This window comes from Pseudonaja textilis, chromosome Z (genome assembly GCF_049901715.1).
Source record: "Pseudonaja textilis isolate UNSWEBS1 chromosome Z, rPseTex1.2, whole genome shotgun sequence".
Classification (NCBI taxonomy): Eukaryota; Metazoa; Chordata; class Lepidosauria; order Squamata; family Elapidae; genus Pseudonaja; species Pseudonaja textilis.
The window spans coordinates 27,496,497-27,517,896 of NC_142008.1; the positions used below are offsets into that span (position 1 = coordinate 27,496,497).

The following is a 21,400-nucleotide window of genomic DNA, read 5'->3' on the forward strand; positions in this document are numbered from 1 at the left end:
ATAGGATATTGAAAAATAGCTTAGGTCTCCTGGCATCCTACCAGTTGGAAAACAAATATCAAATAATTAGTTTTTTTAAAAAAGGAAAGTAAGAACTCCTTGATAGAATGGGCAACCTGGTGCTCTCCAGAAATCTCACTATGTTTCCCTTGGTTATTAAATGAGCCATATGGGAATTCTTTGTTTTAAAAATCTTAGAACCTGGCTACTTAGGCGAATGTGTTTCTGCAGATACTGAAATCTGCAGGAGGAACCAGATGTGCCGCTTTTTGAGACAAATCTATTAGGCAAATGTAAGATTTCCTGCATCATTTCCAGACTATTCAGCTATCACTCTCTATCTTTAGAAAATACATGAAAGCATCTATTTCATGTATACATATTTTTCATTATTGTGGCTATTCCTCTAGTTCAGAGGTCCTCAAACTTGGCAACTTTAAGACTTGTGGACTTCATTTCCCAGAATTCCTCAGCCAGCTATGCCAAGTTTGGAGACCTCTGCTCTAGTTCCTTTAGGACAGGAACATTCTTTGGCAGTTCAACAGTTATCCTAAAGGATCATTCAGATTAGAAGAACTAGAGAGCAAATGCATTTTAAATACTATACAATATGCTATACCAGATAGTCTTGCAATCTTATATTCTGATTTTTTTAAAAATGTTAATGCTATTCTGCATTCTCACCTATTAACTTTTATTCTAGTTGCCAATTGTCACAACTGTGTGATGGAGGGCGAGTTTAAGAGGAGAATGAGAAATTTCATGATGCGTCTCCAAGATGAGGTATAACAAGTCATCTTGTTTGTGGACCACACTAAATGCTATTGTCAGACAAGTATGATGGCTGATATAGAAATTTGATACAGATAGATGTATGGATAAGTAGATGGATGCGTAAATGAACGGATAGGCAGGCAGGCAGACAGATTGATAATAGATGATTGTTAAAACCTTGGAAATAAAACTTCAGGGACTTCCAGAATCAAAAAAGGCTGGACTGAGGGGAAGAAAAACTACCCAGAATCTCTATCGGACGTTGGGCAGCTATATGAATTGGATCAATGGATCAATGCTTTTCAAGCCCTTACATCACTGTAAACATTGATTTAACAAATTTAATAGGCCAGAGTTGCAAGTGGAGAGTTTACATGACCACAGAATGAGTGATATTCATTTTTCTGCACTGTCCACTTAAAATGAAAAGACAAAATAATCCCTCATTTTGGGGGCACTCCAAGCTAATCTAGTACTGATTAAAGTATTATAAATTGTGAAAGGAGAGATGCCCTTGAAATATTTTAAAACATGCACAGTGATAGAGAAAGCATGCACATAGAGAAAGAATAACTAGAATACAGTTAATCCTTGACCTATGACCACAACTGAGCCCAAAACGTATGTTGTTAAGTGAAATATTTGTTAAATGAATTTTGTCCCATTTTACGAATTTTCTTGCCACAGGTATTAAGTGAATCATTGCAATTGATGTTAGTAATTCAGTTGTTAAGTGAATCTGGCTTTCCCATTGACTTTGCTTGTTAAAAGATTGCAAAAGTTGATTACGTGGCCTTCAAACATAAAATGGTCATAAATATGAATCAGTTGCCAAACACCTGAATTTTAATCACATGTTCATGGAGATGCTACAAAGATTGTAACTGTGAAAAATGGTCATGTCTCTTTTCAGTGCCATTATAACTTAACTAAATGAAGTGTTGTAAGTCAAGGGACTACCTGTAGTTCAAGAACTCATCCACATTTTTGCTGTTTGAGGCTATAGTAGAAGGGCTTTCTTCTGCCCCATTGCTCTTTACTCAAGATTGTATCCCCTTTAATCCTTTTGTATTTCAGAAAAGTTCTTTATTTATAAAGAACATAGTGAAAATCAGAGTAATAATCCAATGTTAGATGTTCCATTGAAATATGGAGGTTTCATCCAATCTTGCTTGGGTGGGGAAAGGATCAATATATTCTGGGAAATAATGTTCTGTCCTAGGCTTCCCCAAAAAACACTAAGCAACTCTGTGTCCTGGCAAAACCTCTTTTATTAAATGAATGTGAATGTATTGCATTCACATTCAGCCAATGGCCTGGCAAACAGTCTTGCAAAAGTATAATTATTAGCTCAAACCTTATCTACCTTGGAAAGCTTCCCAGTAAATATTTCCACATGCTGTGTGACACATAGAGCCTCTAAGTTGGCATAGAGCCTCTAAGTTAAACACATAGATCTTCATAAGGCTGGAACAAACAAACAAATGAACGAATTGTTTCCTACTAAAAGCCCCCTCCCCTTTTGCTCCTCTTTTAATCTTTATGGGAAGGGCCATTCTCCCATGTCGACCCCGAGTTCTTAATTGTTCCTTCCTTTTGGCAGTTCTGCGCATGCACGGGCTGGGAACTGGTTCCAGTAGCTCCCCCGCCTCACTGCTGTCCAAGCCGGAAGGCAGCTGATGACTGCTAGCCTGCCCTGGCCCCATCTCTGCCTCTGATGCAGAGCCCTCGTCCGAACCTTCCCCAGCCTCCAGGACTGGCCCAGGTTCCTCCCCAACTTCTTCGCTGTCCGACTCTGCTGTCAACTCCATCAGCCACCGGCAGGCCACAACAAATATATTGGCAGGAATTATGGGATTTGGGTGGATTAACTTCATTTTCAGTGCAAGAAGAGCAGTGAAAAATTATACACTTGACTCCAGTTAGGTTGGCATAGGTATATTGAATTATTCTTGGAACTGTTGGTCAGTTTATCAAAACAAGGGTGTTTCTTTCACTTATGGTGGTCATGTGAAAAAACAATATGCTTTGGGCATAAAATGCTTGGGGAGAGAAGTAGCAAGAGTAAAGAAAGAATTCTGTGCTTCCCGGATTTAAGTTTGCTGCATTGAATTAAAGGATTAAATCTCAAGCTTAAAAATAGTTGATTTAACTAGCAGCTGAACTAGTAATTAGTCAAAGAAGCAATTGAGAAGTGGATTAATACATCTTCTCTGATTGCTACCCCAGAAAAATAATAATAAAATAAAATAATGAAATCAGAGGCAGGAGATACAATTCTATAAAATTTGGGTGTATTTTACAATTTATCGCTATTGAGAGAAATGATAAAACTGATCTAAATTTCATAAAGTTGTGACCATAATATGAAGATGTTTTGGATACGAGGTAAATTTGTACATATATTACACTTGTTCATTTCATAGATTTTAGATTTTTCCCTCCTATGGATCATATGTTAGTCACTATATATTGCTGGTTAAGTGTAGTTCAAATAAAAAACTGGAACAAGGTAGATTTAATAATAAGTCCAATGTTCAAGTCCAAGTTAGAGCTTGTTGAACTTCAGTTTTAATATTGCAAATGAATTCAGCATGAATAAGATTTTCTCCTCTCTACTTCTGTGATTGTGAGAGAAAAAGCCCATAATGGAAAACAATAATTATTTAAGGAGTGAGGGTGCAGAATTTAGATTCCAGTGGTATCAGCTGGCACATAAGATTTGAGAATAGAAAGCAATGGTTAGCATCATCTCACTCCCATTGTTTGAAAATTTAGTGTCTTTAATTGCTGACAGTAAGTTTGTCTTTTTAAAACAGCATTTTGGTTAATGTTGCAGAAAGAACTATCTAACGGTTCATCATCAACAACAACTTTAATAGAAGCAAGGAGACGTATTGAGGTATATCATATTAGTCCTTTTGATTAGATTATTTATTTGCAAATCAAAACAATGTTCATCTTCAAGGTGTTAAAATGGAATGCATTTTTTTAATGTGTAGTCCCCTTTCCTCCTTATTTTTGTCACTGGTCACTTGGTGCAGGTACCTGTTGGGCATCTTCTTTTGTATCAGCATCTATCTCTGCTTCTCTGCAGAAGGCCAATTATTAAACCAGAGTGAGCCTTATTCAAGTATATGGAGTTTTTCAGGTTTACTGACAGGTACTACACAAATCCTGCCTTATTTCTGTATCTTTTACCAATTTGCCTAAAGCTGACACTTCCTAGTATTTTAATGGGCAATGCCAATACTCACTGACTGTGACTATGCAGATGCTTTCCCCCTCTTTATCTGTTGTGTAATTGCAGTAAGTGTTAGGCAGCCATTAATTCTGCCTCTTGTGCATTATAATAATTTAGTAAAGCAGCGCATAATTTTAAGCTTGTGATAGAAACGGCTATCTAAGAGATCTGTCATATCCGTTCCTCCCACTGTGATGCCCCATTAATAAACCAAACTTCCTGATCTGGGGATAAAGAAATTAAAGGGGGGATGAGGTCCAAAACCTTCTGTGTGCTTTGTTCAAGAATGGAGGCATAAAACAGTTCAGGCTTGGATAAATGCTCTGAAATCTCATCTGTTTTGAGAGTAATTAGGGGGCTACTAACGAGGTTTATTTATTTATTTGGAATACCTTCCTTTTCTAAGTTGCTAAAATGTCTATAACCCCCATTTCAAAAGTCTTTGGGAATGGATATTGTTTCTTGGGGGATTACAGGGGACCTAATGGTCTTTGCCTATGCGCTAATATGTATGTCTCTTCCCTCTGGAACTGAAGCCTCCCAGTCAAAAGTCTGTTTGCTTTCTGCCTAAAAGAAATAATTAAATAACAGAAATTTCAATTCCAGGGTCTAACAAAACCAGCTTAGGATCTTTGTTGTTTCTCCATCTTTAGGAACTTTTTTTTTTAAAAAATCCCCTCTTCTTTCCCTCCTCCTTTGATTCTCGTCCTTTGATTACTTATCTCCCCCCCCCACATACTTTCTTTACTTTATTTCCCCCAACACTTCTAACAGCTTTCCTTGCTTCCATAATGGGGAAGGCTAATGGATAAGTTGCATCCACTCACCCAATTTGGATCACTCAGGGTACCATAACCAGCACTCCTTCCAAAGGCTGATTGCTTTAAGGGCACTCCATGATGTCATCCAATGTTCTCCTCTTTCAAAAGTTTAGGTCACAGCAGTACAGTTCATCATAAATTCTTCTTTTTCCACCTCAGGGTGAATCAACTTTTTTGCCCCTAATGTCCATCTAGAGCAATCAATTAAGAGTTGCCCAAGGGTGTACATATATTGACACGCACAGATGTAAATGATGCACACATATGCTTTTCTGCACCTCGGAGTACAGAGTATAGACTAACATCATCTTCTGTGCTGACATCATATAGAAGTTTATGGAAAACAGAATTAAGTAATTGTTCTCATAACTATGAAATATTTCTCCTTGAACAAATACTTCTTAATGAAGGAAAAGTGTCATGCAAACATAACCTCACAATTAATGTTACGTTTTCATTGGTTTTATAGTTGCTTGCCACTCATTGGTTTGAAATGCATCCTATGCAAACTGAATCAATCAATCAATTTACATAGCATGTCCACACTATTCAGCTTAAACAAATTTACCTGAGACATTTAATTTATAGACTCCATTGAGTTGATCTCATTTCAAGTCTGGTTGGTTATTCTTGATGCCACCAGGAAAGTGACAGAGGAGATAAATCTGATATGATAAATCCGATGTACCTTTGTGTATGTGTGTATGGGTGTGTGATAACAATGACATCAACAATGATAATGAAATGGCTTAGAGATGCAGAATCTACTTACAAAAAAATGAACTTTTTTGTAAAAATATGCTTTATAGCATATTTTATTAATTTTTATTACTGTAATTGCTTTTAAGCTACATACTTCGAGATCACACAACTATCAGTTTTCCAGACATCAGGAAGACATTACAACACATGTGATCCAGCAGGAAGTGGCATGCCATGATTCCTGCTCTACCAAATGTCACCACCTGGTAGGCAATTTATCTTTTGAGTACACATAACTGAGAAATGCAGTGATATTTCATATAGGACTGATTAGTTTTAAGAAAGAAAATACATTTCACTTTTGGAGGATATATTCTGTTCGCATTGTTTCCTGCAAAAGTGGCCTTTGCAAAGATCAGAGGGCCTCACACAGATATTGAAATTTTTAGCTCTTTTTTCCAAAAAGCATTTTGGGAGACAGAAGGAAGCTTCGAATGACTACAAATCCCAACACTGAAAATCAGTGGGGCAGTACTAGGCTTCCTCATTTTATTCCATTTTTCATGGAACTGTAACAGATCAGGCCTCAACTCAGGAACAGAGTGATTGTAACTAATCCACGTATTTATTTGACTTTGAATCTGTTTAGGAGATCTGCTCCTATTTCTTGTTTCTAGGATTAAAGCTTGTTGCAACAAAATAAGATAAAATTGCTGGTTTAGCCATATATGATAAACAACCCATTTTGGTGTTTGAGTAATATATGGGTTCATACTCCAGTGTTATCATGGATTTATTGCATGGCCTTAAACAAGCTGTTTTCACTGTTAATAACAATTTAATGTTGTTAATATGATACAAATAGTGCAACCTGTGATAATGTGAGAAGGCAAAGTCCCCACAACCCTTGCCACCCAAACCACTCACCTTCACTAACCAGCCTAAACCCTAAGCAATAAAACAAAAGACTCCTAAAACATTTTCGTCCATGTTCACCTTTGGATTGAAATTGACCAAATAGTCACTTGCTAGGAAATTGCCAGATTTCAGCAATTGAATCAAAACCATAAAAATATTCTCAAGATGTAGAAATTTCCAGACCTGGACCTACCATCGGAGATCAAGATCTGGGCACACAAAGAGGTAAAGATAACCCCACAGGGCAAGACAACAGTATTTCCTCCCCACCATATTTAGCTTAAGCCCCGCTTCCCCTTCTCATGATAGATGATTATAGACAGACAAATAGATATAGATGCATAGATGAAAACATCATATAACTGATAAATCAATGTCTTTCTGGTTGAGAAAATAAATCACTTATTAATAATGTAGTCTGCAATTCTGCATCTAGTTATTAATGCAAATTTTCCTTTGAAATCAGTTTACTTCCAGTCCCTGGCATGACTTTAAACCCAGAGTATTGTAGATTTATTCATTTTCAGAAAGCGAATCTAAAGAAAAGGAACAATGTGATCTAATATTGATTTGCTGATGAGCTTTGGAAGAAGACTTACAATGCAACTCGATACAGTTTAAGATTGCAAATGAACTTATCAAGAATAAGATTTTCTCCCCTTTTGCTTCTGTGATTGTGGGAGAAAAAGGGTGTATTGTTGAGGAAATAATTAGTTAAGGAATACACAACTTTATTAAAATGACTAAAATATCTCAAAATAATGAGCAGTTCAATATTCCATCCCAGCAGCTATAAAAAGGAGGAGATGAAAAAGGAAAAGGCAAATTATGCCAGCATACACTGCAGCTACACAGTTTGTATTGTGTCAATTGTCAATACAGACAGAGCAATTTCAAAATAAATATTTTAGTCAGTAGGTGTCTACTTTTAGGAAACTGCAGAATTTAGGTAGCCAAGGTATTGGTTGACATCTAAGATTTGAGGGTGGAGAAACATTGGTTAACTCCCCGTCAACGAGAAAACTGTTGTTTGAAAAATGAGTGTCCTTAATTGCTGACAATTAAGTTTGTTTGTTTTTAAACTGTTTTTTTTGTTAATATTATAGGAAGATCGTCTTACAACTGAAAGAAGTTTGATGGAGATAAAACCGGAAGAACACCTGAAGTATGCTCCAGTGCAGGACTTTAGGTAAGTTTTGGCATAGCTGAAAATATTTTCAGTTGCCCAGAGTTCTTGGATTTTGTGTCATGTTGCTTTATATCCACGAAATGCCAAAGTTGAACTTATGCCAATCATTTATAGTGGGATAACAAGATTAAACCCAAGTGAAACAGAATTATTTAATGTCCCAGGAGTTTTGAAGGAAGATATTTAATTTCCCAAATAAGTCTTACTGAAATATGTAAGATTAAAAATAATTTTATTTGTTTTAAATACTCTGTATATTGTTATTTGTATATCTGAGTAGAGAATACTCCAAATTATATAATCTATTCCAATTGAATGAGATGATAAATTATAAAATAACATGTAATAATGGCCAATAATTGTATATTAAAACATAGGACATAAGTATTCTAAATCATACACCTCCCACAAACATTTTACATATCTTCTGATTTCTGAAAAGTATTTTGTAATCAGTAGTTTATTATCTTGATTGATCATCTGCCATCAAGTCAGTGTTGACTCTTAGTGATCACCTAGTTTATTTTGTGAATATGTTATGTAGTAATCAAAACTTCATCCAGGAAGTTGTTATCATGGGGTAGTGAGAACTTCATCATGGAAGCACTCCTTTAAATCTTTGTATAATCCTATTAAGTAAGTAGAATATGAACATAATATTCATATTTTCCACTTTGACAATGGAATTGGTCATTGTATATTAAAAAATGAACATCAGAAATAGAACTTCGGAGAGTTTGGCATTATAATGCATTATAATGCAAGAGTATGAAGAATATCTTCACATTCATGGGAATTATAACTCTCGAACTGAAGAGTTGAAATTTTTTAGCAGAGATAAGGATGAACTTATCTCTGCTAAAGATAAGGTAATTATTAATTTCTCACAACTAAAAATAATTGGCAAGGTTTTGTTCTAGCTGAATATTAATTGAATGGTTAATCAAGGCAATTCTGGAATAATGAAATGGACTTGGCTGCAGTCCTTTGAATTTGGAAGGTCACCAGCGTAAATTTGACAAGGTCTTTCTGTTCACATCAAAATAGAAATGATTTTTTAAAAATTAAAAAATTAAAACTTAGTTGCATGGTTGAAAAACTAGATGGAGAGAAGGAAGAGCTCTGAAGAGAAACATCTTAAAGAGTAATTTAACAGGTGAGAAACTTTCAGAGAGAAATCCTGACTTTCTCTTTCAAATTTTATATTAAATTCAATTTAGTATTTCCTCCTGAACATACATTACGGGTTTAATTAGATATTTTCAAAAATAAGAAGTGACTCATTTCAACTTATTGAAAAATTTTTGGCTTTCCAAGCATCTGAAGCTTTCTTTATCTCCAGAAACAACTCAGTTCTGCTCATACCCTAAAAAGCTTTCATTTCCAGAGACTTTGTGTTCGATTAAAGCAATAGTAAAAAAGGAGAGCTGGTCTCAGATGGGTATCAGTCATCATCAATCTCTTCACAGGGCATCTTCAGGGCCAAATCATCTATGACTCAAGAGATCTGTGATTGCATTTCGTAATTTGTACTCTGCAGTTCTCGGTTTCCTCCTATTTCAGCCCTCAGAAATTAATTCTCATGCATCTTCCTGTTAACATCAGAAGAGTGATAGTCAAAACTGCAAAGCTTTGAAAGAAAATCTAGAAATAGCAATAGTTGATTATTATTTTTAATGTAGCCTCTCACATGATTTCAAATTTGATTTGTGGACTTATACTATTTGCCAGACAAGATAGTGTCTTAACTGATGAGAAAGCAAGATGCTAAATTGACAGCTTGGCATTTGGGAGCTGTATTCTGCATCTATGGCTTCTCTTTGTTTTTGGGGAATTGTTTTGAATTGATTTGTACCTTTTGTAGAATGTAAGAAAGAAAATGTGTTTTCATCTAAAGACTCAGTGGTATTAATTAGTGAAGTAATGCTAAATATTGAAATAAAACTCATTAGCTTGTACTTAAATAATCTAACTTTATAAATATAAAGAGGCTAACCTTAATTCTGAAGTAGCTAATCAAATTCTTTAAGATAATACCAGAGTTATACCTCCAGTCCGGAATGATTTACTCATTTCTCACTTTACTGAGCAATTCTAAAATATCCAATAAATCTTTAAAGCAAAGCTAACTATATGAAGAAATTACTAATGTATTAGAAATAGCATCCCTGAATTAATTAAAATGTGAGGATATATATAGCAAAAGACAGTATCAGATATTTTTAATTATTTTTAATTTTAAACAAGTTTGATGGCGCAAGTAAAAAAGCTAAATGGGCTAATTTCACTCTGGCCTTGATATTTTACAGAAGGAACATTTCAGATGAAGCATTACAGGTATACAAACTGAAAAGAGAGAATTTGTCTCTCAGATGCAAGATTGAAAAACTAGACGTAGAGAAGGAGGAAATCTTGAAAGACAATAAATACCTTAAAGAAGAACTTAACAGGTGAGAAGTTTCTAGAGAGCAATCCAGACTTACTCTTCCAGAATATCATATTAAATTCTTTTTATATTTTTCCCCGGGCATCTATCATGCAATATTCTCTGCTTGGCTACAATGCCCAAATGAACATTGGGGGTGGCGGGTGGGGGTGGGGGTGGGTGGGATCAGAGGTGACTCCTTTCAACTTGTTGAAAAACATTTGGCTGTTTAAACATGTAGATCTGTCTTTATCTGATGTCAGAAAGTCCTTGTTTCCTAAAAGGCTTTCGGTCAGAAAGCAACTTGTTGGGATATTTTGATGCTTTGGCATTTGGGAACTGGGAGAGGACTTTTTCCATACCTTTCATTCATAACTTATTGCTTTTGGAAAGCCTTTTGAATTGGTTTCACCGTTTATGAAATGTAAAATAAAAATAAAAAATCCTTGCCTGTATTAATAGATTAAGTAATGCTAAAGATCATTAACTTGTACTTAAATACTCCAACTTTTATAAATATAATGATGAATGCTGAGGTAACTAATCCAATCCATTAAAAGAATATAATGGAAATACATGATTTGAAAAGATTTACTGATTTGTCATTTTTACTGAACATTTCTGATTTTTTCCAATAAATCAATAAAGCATAGGATAGACCGCTAGCTGTTATAATAGAAATAGCAAATCTGAATTAAGTTGCATTAACAGAGGGATACAATCGAGATCAAGTGAGGTACTAATACTACTCTATACAGCCTTAGTAACACCACATCTAGAGTACTGCATCTAGTTTTGGTCACCACATTATAAAAAAAGATGTTGAGACTAGAAAAAGTACAGAGAAGAGCAACCAGGATGATTAGGGGACTGGAAACTAAAACATGAATAATGGTTACAGGAATTGGGCAGTGGCTAGGCTAGAGAAGAGAAGGACCAGGGGAGACATGATAGCAGTCTTCCAATATTTGAGGGGCTGCCATAGAGAGGAAGGGGTCAAACTATTTTCTAAAGCGCCTGTAGGCCAGACAAGGAATAATGGATGGAAACTGAACAAGGAGTGATTTAACTTGGAAATAAAGAGAAACTTTCTGACAGTGAGAACAATCAACCAATGGAATAGTTTGCCCTCAGAAGTTGTGAGAGCGTCATCACTTGAGACTTTCAAGAAGAAATTGGACTGCCATTTGGGCAGGGGGTTGGACTAGATAACCTATAAGGTCCCTTCCAACTTTGATTATCTGTTATCTGTTATAATTAAAATATATAAATATATGTAACAATAAACATATAAAATGGTATGTTTAATATTTTTTAATTTAAAAACAAGCTTATCAATTCAAGTAAAAATGAATTGGATTATTTTCACTATTGATATTTCATTGATATTCACTATTGATGTTTTACAGAAAGAAAGTCATAATTTCTCATCTGCTGACGGATATAGAAGAGTTCCACTGTGAGAAAAAGCAGCTTACTGATATTATTCGCTGCCTACGTTGGAAGAAGCAGCAATTGTGTGAAAAGTTTGAGGAAAAACTGAACAGGTGACCATTTTTAAATAGTCTGATTTCCCTTCCAGAATTTCATATTAAATTCTCCTCAGCTCCACAATACATAATAAACATTATACATGGAGACTTTCAGGTACTGTAAGCAAAAAAGAATGGAGAAAAACATATATCACATCTGGTTTCTTTTTGCTAGATTAGACTCTGTTATTGGTTTTTTAATTAAAATGATATTACTGTATCATTTGAAAAGGAGTGTTAAGAAGTTTAAAATATGAAAGTTCACCTTACATTTCGTTTACATTGGAGAAAATTAGGATATAAGTGAATAAATAAAACTAAACTTGAGATCCAGAGCACAGTTGTCTAATAAGCAAATTAGATATTTGTTGGTCAAGATTCATATGTAATCTTCTGATTTTTCTAGAGAGAGAGCACTAAGAAAGGACTGTTGTAGGTCATTGATGTGTAGAGACAAGTTACTATCACTTGTGAGCAAAGAATACAAAAAATGCTTGGTGACTATCTGGCAAACAAGGGCAGATGTTGAAAAACCAGAAGAATGTCTTGAAAAGATGAAACCTCAAATGCTGGAAAATGAATTAAAAAGGGAATGGCTTCAAGCTTCCATAGACAATCTCAAAATCAAACATTCAAAAGAATCTAGGCAAAATGTACAGGAATGGCTTCAGGAATCTTTAAAAAACCTGAAAGAAGATTCCTCTAACATATCAAGACACACCCTGTCAGAATGGCTTAAAGCTTCAGTGATAAATCTTGAAAAGGAATGTCCAGAAGCATCCAGGGAAGATGTAAAGGAATGGTTGGATATATCCATAAATAATCTTCAAAAAAAAGGGCCGGAAACACTCCCAATGAATGTGGAGGGATGGCTTGAAGCATCTATTAAAAGTATTCAAGATCTTCAGAAATATGAGTCGGAATCTCGAGGTAGCTTAAAAAAGGAATGGCTTGAAATATCAATAGAAAACCTGAAGAAGCAAGGTTCTGAAGTACCTATAGAAAATACATTACATTGGCTTGAAGGATCCTTAGAAAGTCTGTCATCTTCTAAAGAACCCGAACCAGTTTTGGAAAAATGGCTTAGAGACTCCTTGAAAAACCTAGAAGAGGAAAGTCTTGAAACATCTAATCAAAATGCCAAAGAATGGCTTGCAACATCTGTAAATAACCTTGAGGAGGATGGACCTGAAGCATCTCATTTAAATGCTCAGGAATGGCTTAAAGAATCTATTAAAGGCATTCAGGATTTACAGAAGTCTAATATACCTTTTCAAAATAGCCTAAGAAATGGATGGTTTGAAAAATCAATACAAAACCTGGAGAAGCAATATTCTGAAGGACCAGCAGAGATTGTATTACAATGGCTTCAAGGATCCCTGGAAAATCTCTCAGTTTCTGAAGAACCTAGACCAGTTCTGAAGAAATGGCTTGAAGAATCCTTGAAAAATCTGGAAGAGGAAAGTCCTGCAGCATTTCAACAAGATGCTAAAAATTGGCTTGAACTATCTATAAAGAATCTGGAAGAGGAAGGACCTGGAGAATTGTATTTAGGAACTCAGGAATATCTTGAAGCATCTATTAAAAACATTCAGGATCTAAAGAAGTCAAAGGTAAAATTTGAAGACAGCATATATAATGGATGGCTTGGAAAATCAACAGAGGACCTCAAGAAGCAATGTTCTGAAAAACCTTTGGAAAATATATTACAGTGGCTTCAAAAATCTTTAGAAAGTCTGTCATCTTCTAAAGCATCCCACTTAATTCTGGAAAATTGGCTTCAAGAATCCTTGAAAAACCTGGAACAGGAAAGTCCTGAAGGAGCTGCACAAGATGTCAAAAAATGGCTTGAAATATCTATAAATAAGCTTGAACCAGAAGGACCTGAAGTACCACATCTAGATCCCCAGGAATGGCTTGAAGCATCGATTAAAGGCATTCAGGATTTCAAAAAGCAATCCTCTAAAGCCAGCCTGGAATACAGCAGGGAGAGAGTGATTCAGGTAGAGCCTGCTTTATCTGAAAGAAGTTTGAGGAATGGATGGCTGCAAGCAAACTTAGCAAGTTCCAGAGAGCATAGTTCTACTGCATCTAGAACAGGTGTTCAAGCATGGCTGCAAACATCTTTGAAAAGACTCAAGCAAGAGTCTTCAGAAGGAGCCAGAAACAACCTGGAGGAATGGCTCCAAGAATCTGTACAAAATATTCAGGTGGGATGTCCTGAAGAATCCATGCCATATGTAAAGGAATGGCTTGATATAACCTTAAATCAGTTCCAAGAGGGAGGGCCTGAAACATCCCATCTAAATGTGGAAGAGTGGCTTAAAGCATCTGTTCAAGGTCTGCAGGACGAAATATTAAAAGATATGACAGGAGGGGAAAATCCTAAAATATGGACAACAAAAGTACCAGTTTCCAAAAGAATTTCTTCTCAAGAAAAACAGGTATATGAACAGCCAACATAAATAGCTATATTAAGGGTGGGCTAATTATTCCTGAAGGATGCAATAGCTCAGTGGATAAGGCGCTGAGCTTGTCAATCAAGAAAGGTCGGCAGTTTGGTGGTTCGAATCTCTAGCACCGTGAAACAAAGTGAGCTCCTGTTATTTGTCCCAGCTTCTGCCAACCTAGCAATTTGAAAGCATGTAAAAATGCAAGTAGAAAAATAGGGATCACTTTGGTGGGAAGGTAACAGGGTTCCATGCACCTTTGGCGTTTAGTCATGCCGGCCCCATGACCATGGAGATGTCTTTGGACAGTGCTGGCTGTTCAGCTTTGTAATGGAGATGAACACCACCCCCTAGATCTGGAAACTACTAGCATGTATGCGTGATGGGAACCTTTACCTTAATTATTCCTGGGATTTTTATCTCTCTCTTTTCTTTATGTGTTGAACCAAAAGGGAAATAATTTTGTTTCTATTTCTGAAGAGCAAGCTATGTTCAAAGGGCAACTTGGAAAGAAAAAAGTCATAGCAAATGTTTGCATAAAATGAATTTCAAAGGGGAAAAAAAAGATTTAATCCAGTGTTGGGATTTAATTATATTAAACTAAAAGGTTAAAAATGTAGACCTAAATAAAAAATAGTTGAAGCCCCAAACGAACAAGAGGCAGGAGAGTTTGAATGAGAAAGGAAGATTCTGAGTATCAAAAAGTGCTTGATAAAGTGAGCTGCGGCTCATGAAAGCTGATGCCTTTTAATGCAAAATGTTAGAAAAATCCCTACCAGGCTCCTCCTGATTTGTTACCAAGTGCTCAATAGTAATTTGGAATATAAATTTTTAAGTCCTTCCATCATTTGGAAACAATTCCTTTGTAAAACCTTGCACAATTATTCCTAATTAGGTGCACATAAGGAACATGGGGGCCCATCATTTGCTCATCAGTGATGGCCTAAGTATCTTTCATCTTGGCTGCCTATGTTTATTAGGAGTTGAACTAAAAACATAAGAATGGTTTGTTGTGCCCCATCTTTGGTGTGGAGAATACTCAAAATGAGGAACAAAAAACTCCCTGATATATTCTTCACTAGAGGTATAATATAACACTGCATCTTTTGCTTTTGAAACTTAAATTCAAAAGCCCAAGTAGGACTGGAGCTCCTACATTTATGGAGAGTCTTTTTTCTAACCTGTAGGAGTGATGGAAACGTTACCTTTAGACAGCATTATTTGGCTTTCAAAAGAATGATTTATACATCAGTAAATGGATCCTGTGGAGGACATGGAGAATCCCCTTTCTGTTCTGGGGATTCAGAAATGTAGCCAAACAAGCAGCTAATTTAGAGCGGCCTTTCTTAGATTCTACAAGAGATGGCTAAGGATTTCATGCGAGATTATAATATAGAATTCTACGAGATGGCTAGGGGTAAATAATATATATTACTTTGTGCACCATATAATGCCAGCTGTAGAAGTCATATATTTTATTTAGGCATTCACTGATATTTGAAAATTATTTTCTGAGTTCTTCTGGTTAAAAAGATTGAGCAATGCTTACTTATATAGAGAGAACAGTGGAGAAAAATTCAATTAATAGTGGTTGGTCATAAAAGCAGTTTGAACAGTTGAGAAATTGAGAAATGCAAAAGCAATTTCTGAGGAATTAGAAGTAAAAAAATCTGTGAAGATTTCACAGGGCCTCTTGTAAATATGTGAAATCTAGAATTGCATGTTTTAAAATTTATATTTAAGAGAATAGTGCCATGTTAATAGTGCCAAGTTGGATGAGAGATACTTAAATGACTCAAAGTATGTTTGGTAATCAGAATTTGAACCATCAAATTATTTGCTAAGATCATGTAATTTAGGCAATGACTATACGTTATTAATGCAATACATGTGCCTGAAAATCTATTCACTTACTGTTTTGTTATTTGCCCCTCATGGCTTCCAGACTTTAAGGAATAAACTAGACAAGCTGAGCTTGTGTTGCAGGTATGTCTTATTCTACCTAATATGGACTGTAATCATAGATATTTAATTCATCTGGTTTGAGTATATTTCCCTTCTGTTCCCTCTAAATATTTGAAAAGTCCCTATCCTTTAAAATGTTTTGATTGGAAATGAAAGGTTCCCTCTTAAGATTCATTCTTTCTCTATGCTTGATGCTACATTTAAGCTAACTGCTTTTTCACAAAGTGATCTAATTATTGCTCTTTGAGACCACTATAGTCCTCCTTTCAGCCTGATGCTTAACTTTCCATCACAGTAAATCCCAAAATATATCAGGAATTTGATGAGCTTATATTTGATGCCCTCAAGATACATTAGGCTACAATTCCTAACATGGTTCAATTGAATATCCTGGTAGATGATACAGTTTGGAAAATATCCAGCCAATGAAAGGCTAGTGGGCAGAGTGATTTAGCAAAGATTTCCTAATGAACTTTTCTGTTCTTTTCAGAAAAAAGCTGGGACAAATATCGAAGACTTCTGGATTCATTCTCCTGGCATTGTTCATTTTGCTTTTTATTTATATACATGTTAGACTGTACTGTGTAGTGAGTAAGCAAGGCCTCAGACCTTATTAACTTTACAGGACCATGATGAAAAAGCTTTAGTTGGCATTATAGCGACATTAAAAAGAATATATTATGTATAATAATCAAAATCTTGATTTGTTCTTGTTTTCATTTTAATGTAGTCCAAATCTGTATTATAGCTGGATTTTCACAACAAAATGTGGTTAGTTCTTTTTAAGGACAAAAGAAGTAGATATTCCATAACAAGTTGACTGCAGGAAAGATTGAAAAACAGGGAAAGTTCCAATCTCTTTAAAGGGGTGGGGGTAGGGGAAACACCAGATATATAGTAAAGTAAAATGCAAAGTCCAGACCCATTCCTCCAGCTGCTTTTACTGAAAATTGCAGTTGTCTACCTTTCTCTTCCAACAATTATATATGAGGGTGGTCATGGGTCATTTCTAGTTGCGCTTGTTCAAATCTGCTTTCATTCTGTTCTCACTGCTACTTAGTGTTCATGATTGATGATGATAATGGATGCTAAAATTCTGCCCATCTTTTCCACATAGTGGGTTTTACAAGTCCTTATATTGTATATTTGCTATAATGTTTTTCTTCTTGGGTTGTTGAGTCTCTTGGTTTACAGATAAGACTCCAACAAGAATCTCATTTGTTGAATAAAACTGTCATTGACATTTCATATGACTATTTGCTCAACAACCTCAATCCTGAGGGGTGTAAAGCAAATCATGCAGTAACTTGGAGTGGGAGGTAAGGCCTTGGGACAGGTAGTCCTGGGCCTGTGCTAAACCTATCAGGGCCTTCCCCACAGCATTCTAACAACCTGATTGGTCATTTAACAACTGCATCAAGGAGAGCAGGGATTGGGGTCATTGAGCAAAGCGACTGATCCCCTCACTTAATGACTGTCACAACTTATAATGCAAACTCCATTGTGGTCATAGGTCGAGAACTCTGTGTATGTGTGCATGTAACATCTGCCATGGTAGGAAGTGCCTTGCTGGCCACTCTTTCTGAGGCTGTCATTATAATGGAATCATTGTTAAGTGAATGGCTGTAAGTTGAGGACTACATATAATTATATATTGCAGGGCTTTAGTGGTTTAGTGTACTATTGTGATGCTGAGTGGTTATAGTAGTCTGTTAATTGTTTCAGAGATATTTTCGATGAAATTTTTATTTGTTCTGTAGCTTGTTTTGATTGCACTGTAGTAGGTTGAGTTGCCAGGCATTTTTTGAAAAATTGTGATATTATCTATTTTGCTCCCTTGTCTGGTGTTCTAGGTTGCTGCTTTGGATTTGCAGTCATCTACACCAGGTGTGTCAAACTCAAGGCCTGCAGGCCGGATCTTGGAAACAGTGAAGGACCGGCTGGCGGCCCTCCCAAGCTCCTTTTTCACTGGCAGAGGATTGTAGGCCATCACTGCCAAAAATGGAATTCATGAGCCAATTTTCACTGGCAGAGCACTTGGGCCAGCACAGGCACCTCCGACACAACTGACATTGAGCTGGTCACACCCACACTGACCAGGCACACCCCAGCCCCCTGAGGTCAAACACAACCCTGATGCGGCCCTCAATGAAATCATGTTTGATACCCCTGATCTAGTTTCTCTTGGGGAAATTTAGATTGTTAGTTTGTTAACAGAGAACTTGATTAGTGTTGGCTTTGTTTTTTAAACATACTTGCATTTCTAATGTGCCCTCATTTCCTCTGCTGATGAGGATATCCAGGCAGATTAGTTTGTTTTCTCCTTCCCTTGTGAATTTTATTCCTTTGAAGATGTTTTGTTCTATGCGTCCTCCCTTGTTTTTTTTTATTTTGATGATGTCATCCGCATATTGGATCCAAACTTTTGGTTCTTTATGTAGAAGTGCTAGAGCAGTGGTGGCTAACCTTTTTGGGCTCCTGTGCCAAAAATTGCATATGTGCTTGTGAACTACAGATGCGTGCATTATCCCCCCTGCCCCCTTACCTGCACTGCGCATACCTCCTAGCTGATTTTCAGGCCTTTTTCGGCCTCCCAGAGGCTCAAGGGAAGCCTCTACAGCTTTTGAAGGCTGAAAAATAGACACATTTAGTCACTTCTGGTATTTCCGGAAATACAGAAAGTAACCTGTTTTTGGCCTCCAAAGGCTGCAGAGGCTTCCCTCTGGAGGAAGCCTCTGGGAGGCTGAAAAAGACCTGAAAATCTGCTGGGAGGCACGCACATGCATAGTGAGGTAAGTTTGCCTGGGGCTTGCATGCCCGCACAAATGGCTCTGCATGCCAACTGTGGCACGCGTGCCATAGGTGTGCTATCATGGTGCTAAGAGTTTCTAGACACTGCATTATGATTTCTGCTATGAGTCAGAATGGTGAATCCATGGATGTTCCTCTGATTTGTATTATTTCTTGGATATTCTGGAAATAACTGTATTTGATAGAATATTCAGTCTCTGAGCGTCAAGGCCTTTTTGTAATTATTTCAGTTACATTTTGTGTAATGATACAATTGGATAGAGAGTATACTGGGCTTATGTATTTTGGGGTGCCCTTAGAAGCTTGGGAGGCTGGGCCCATTGCTTTTCATTTGCCTGTTCTTCTTTTGGGATTTGTAGACTATTTGGATTCATGTCATCTCTTTGTTTGTGGAGTTTGGTTTGAGTAGTTTGGTTTGGAATTTTGTTTTCCTTCTTGATGGTAGTTATGAGTATTTTTGTGTTTACTGTGGTCATAGTTGTTCCAGTTGCTCTTTCAGGTTGTCTATGATGTACCAGATGGCATTACAAAATAATTAAGTAGCCTAACAAGAGTCATTTACAATATACTGTAGGAGTACTATAAAGACAAAATGTATGACAGGCAGAAGAACACTAAGAGGGTTCAATGAAAATCAGTTAGTTGTGAGAAGGCACAATGAAAACTCCTTATCTCCCAATAAATGAGCAGCATTGGGGCAAAATCAGCCATTCTTCAATGAAAGGAATCTCATCCTGGAAATACTGAAAAGAAATTGTATGTCTACAGTTTCCTATGCAGCAAGTTGATGGTGTTCTTTCATGCTTTTTTTCAACATCTGTAATAATTAATTTTGATTTAATATTGAATTCATAGTTTAAAACCAGTGTGTCTATGGAGACTCTCAGTCATCCAGGTCATGGTTGTCCCAAAGGTGCTTTTTCAAGAGGCAACTGGACTTTCTGTGAAGACGTTTCACTTCTTACCCAAGAAGCTTCTTCAGCTCTGACTAGACGACATTTAAATCTAAAGATGGATTAATTTTCCCAGAACTGTCTTGGTTTAGAGGTATCTGTTTCTGCTGCTTCTAGAGTTGTAAGTAATAAGCTCTGCAAATAAATAAACTGGAAACATCAGGAAATACTTTTCAGAATTTCTGCCAGTTAGGAAAGAGTGATATAGTCTTCTCCTAATGGAATAGGATATTGAAACATGTGCTTTATAACCAATGAACACTTGCCATCAACAAAGGTGATTATCTATATGGTGGCTTACATTTTTAAGAAAAGGGAGGGAGGGAGAAAATAAGGAGGTGGTTGTAGCTACACAAAAAGGTTACAACACAAGGGAATTTTTAGCTTACAAAAATGTCACAAAGAGGATAAATGGTGAACATAAAAAATTTATGCCTGAAGAAAATAAATACATAATATTAATCTGGGATTATCTAATAAAACTAAAAAGTGGAAATTCCATGGGAAGCAAAAACTGAGCTTTTCATGAAAAATGAATTGTATAAATCTCATTTCCACAAACAACAAAATTCTGTTGGGGTTGATGACTATGGTTATGTTTTGAAGGAAAGGCAATAATTAGTTGTATATTTACACAAATCATTGCTATATGATTTGAGAAATATGTGGCAAAATATATTCAGTTGGAAATTCAATGGTCTACTTTGGATGTTACACATTCAGCAAACAAGAACATTGTGCTTTATGTATTTGTACACATAAAGAACTACTTTCACCCTACCTACTATAGAAATCTTCCTAAACAAACCAAAAAAGAAAATATGTGCTATAACATGAGTTAGAATGTTTTGACTTGTGTTGGTGTGACTGACTACAATTCAAAAAACTGTGATAAAATTAGACAAGAAAACTTTGTGTTGTCAATTTAATATACTTTACTTGAAAATTTTGCATTACAATGTTAAAAGTTTATAAAAGTAAAGCTGAGATTTGTGCCTAAAATATATGAAGACATACTTTCTTTCAAAATGCTTTTCATCTAATTAAAATAAAAAATAATATTTGAAATGTTTTAATAGTAATTTCTCATACTGATACTTATCTTCAACTATTGTACATAGTTTTTGATCTTGCAAACAGAAAAATATCCAGTTCCATACCTGTGTCTCAAACAGCAAATCTAAACATCTCATTTTTATCAACAACTCATCTATATTGTAGTACTTAAATATAAAATCTGTTTAACAAGCAACACTAAACCTCTTATTTGGCTGTTTCCTTTATACATATCTGGTGTTAAACTCAACTAAGGAAGGTTTGTTCTCAATCATTTAAAGGGTTGTGCTCTAAATATCTGCATTTCTGTGAGCATGAAAATAAACTGCAATGTTGTAATATCCTAAGTATCCGGCAGAAATCATGATATCAAATGTATCATAACATAAATTCATCACCATGAATTACATAATTTGAATAATTTGCTTGCTGTCATGATGCATGTGACATCACTTTCCTCTCGCTTCCCCATGATGTCCATTTGTTACATCAAGGAGTCCTGCTTTAAAATTGACAGGAAGGTGAACACATTTGCAGGTGGTCTTCAAGCTTTTGCCTGT

The 21,400-nt window shown here is 35.9% G+C and overlaps 1 protein-coding gene across 4 annotated transcripts; it reads left to right on the plus strand.

Annotated features, from left to right (window-relative positions):
- The first annotated feature begins 707 nt into the window (after window positions 1-707).
- Window positions 708-18,581, plus strand: LOC113440048 (uncharacterized). Of its 4 annotated transcripts, none has more exons than XR_015739913.1 (10): window positions 708-783; window positions 3,614-3,676; window positions 5,688-5,807; window positions 7,566-7,648; window positions 9,958-10,098; window positions 11,483-11,620; window positions 12,012-14,049; window positions 16,001-16,041; window positions 16,511-17,645; window positions 17,874-18,581. XR_015739913.1 is itself a non-coding variant. In XM_087915345.1 (10 exons), the coding sequence occupies exons 1-10, from the start codon at window positions 727-729 to the stop codon at window positions 16,635-16,637; spliced, it is 2,730 nt and encodes a 909-aa protein (XP_087771471.1). In that variant the 5' UTR covers window positions 708-726; the 3' UTR covers window positions 16,638-18,581. The 4 variants fall into 4 exon arrangements, 3 of the variants coding, with proteins under 3 accessions (XP_087771471.1, XP_026561989.2, XP_087771473.1); XM_087915345.1 differs by having other exon boundaries at window positions 12,012-13,069; window positions 13,148-14,049; window positions 16,511-18,581; XM_087915347.1 differs by adding an exon at window positions 3,819-3,937 and having other exon boundaries at window positions 768-783; window positions 16,511-18,581.
- Window positions 18,582-21,400: the final 2,819 nt, after the last annotated feature.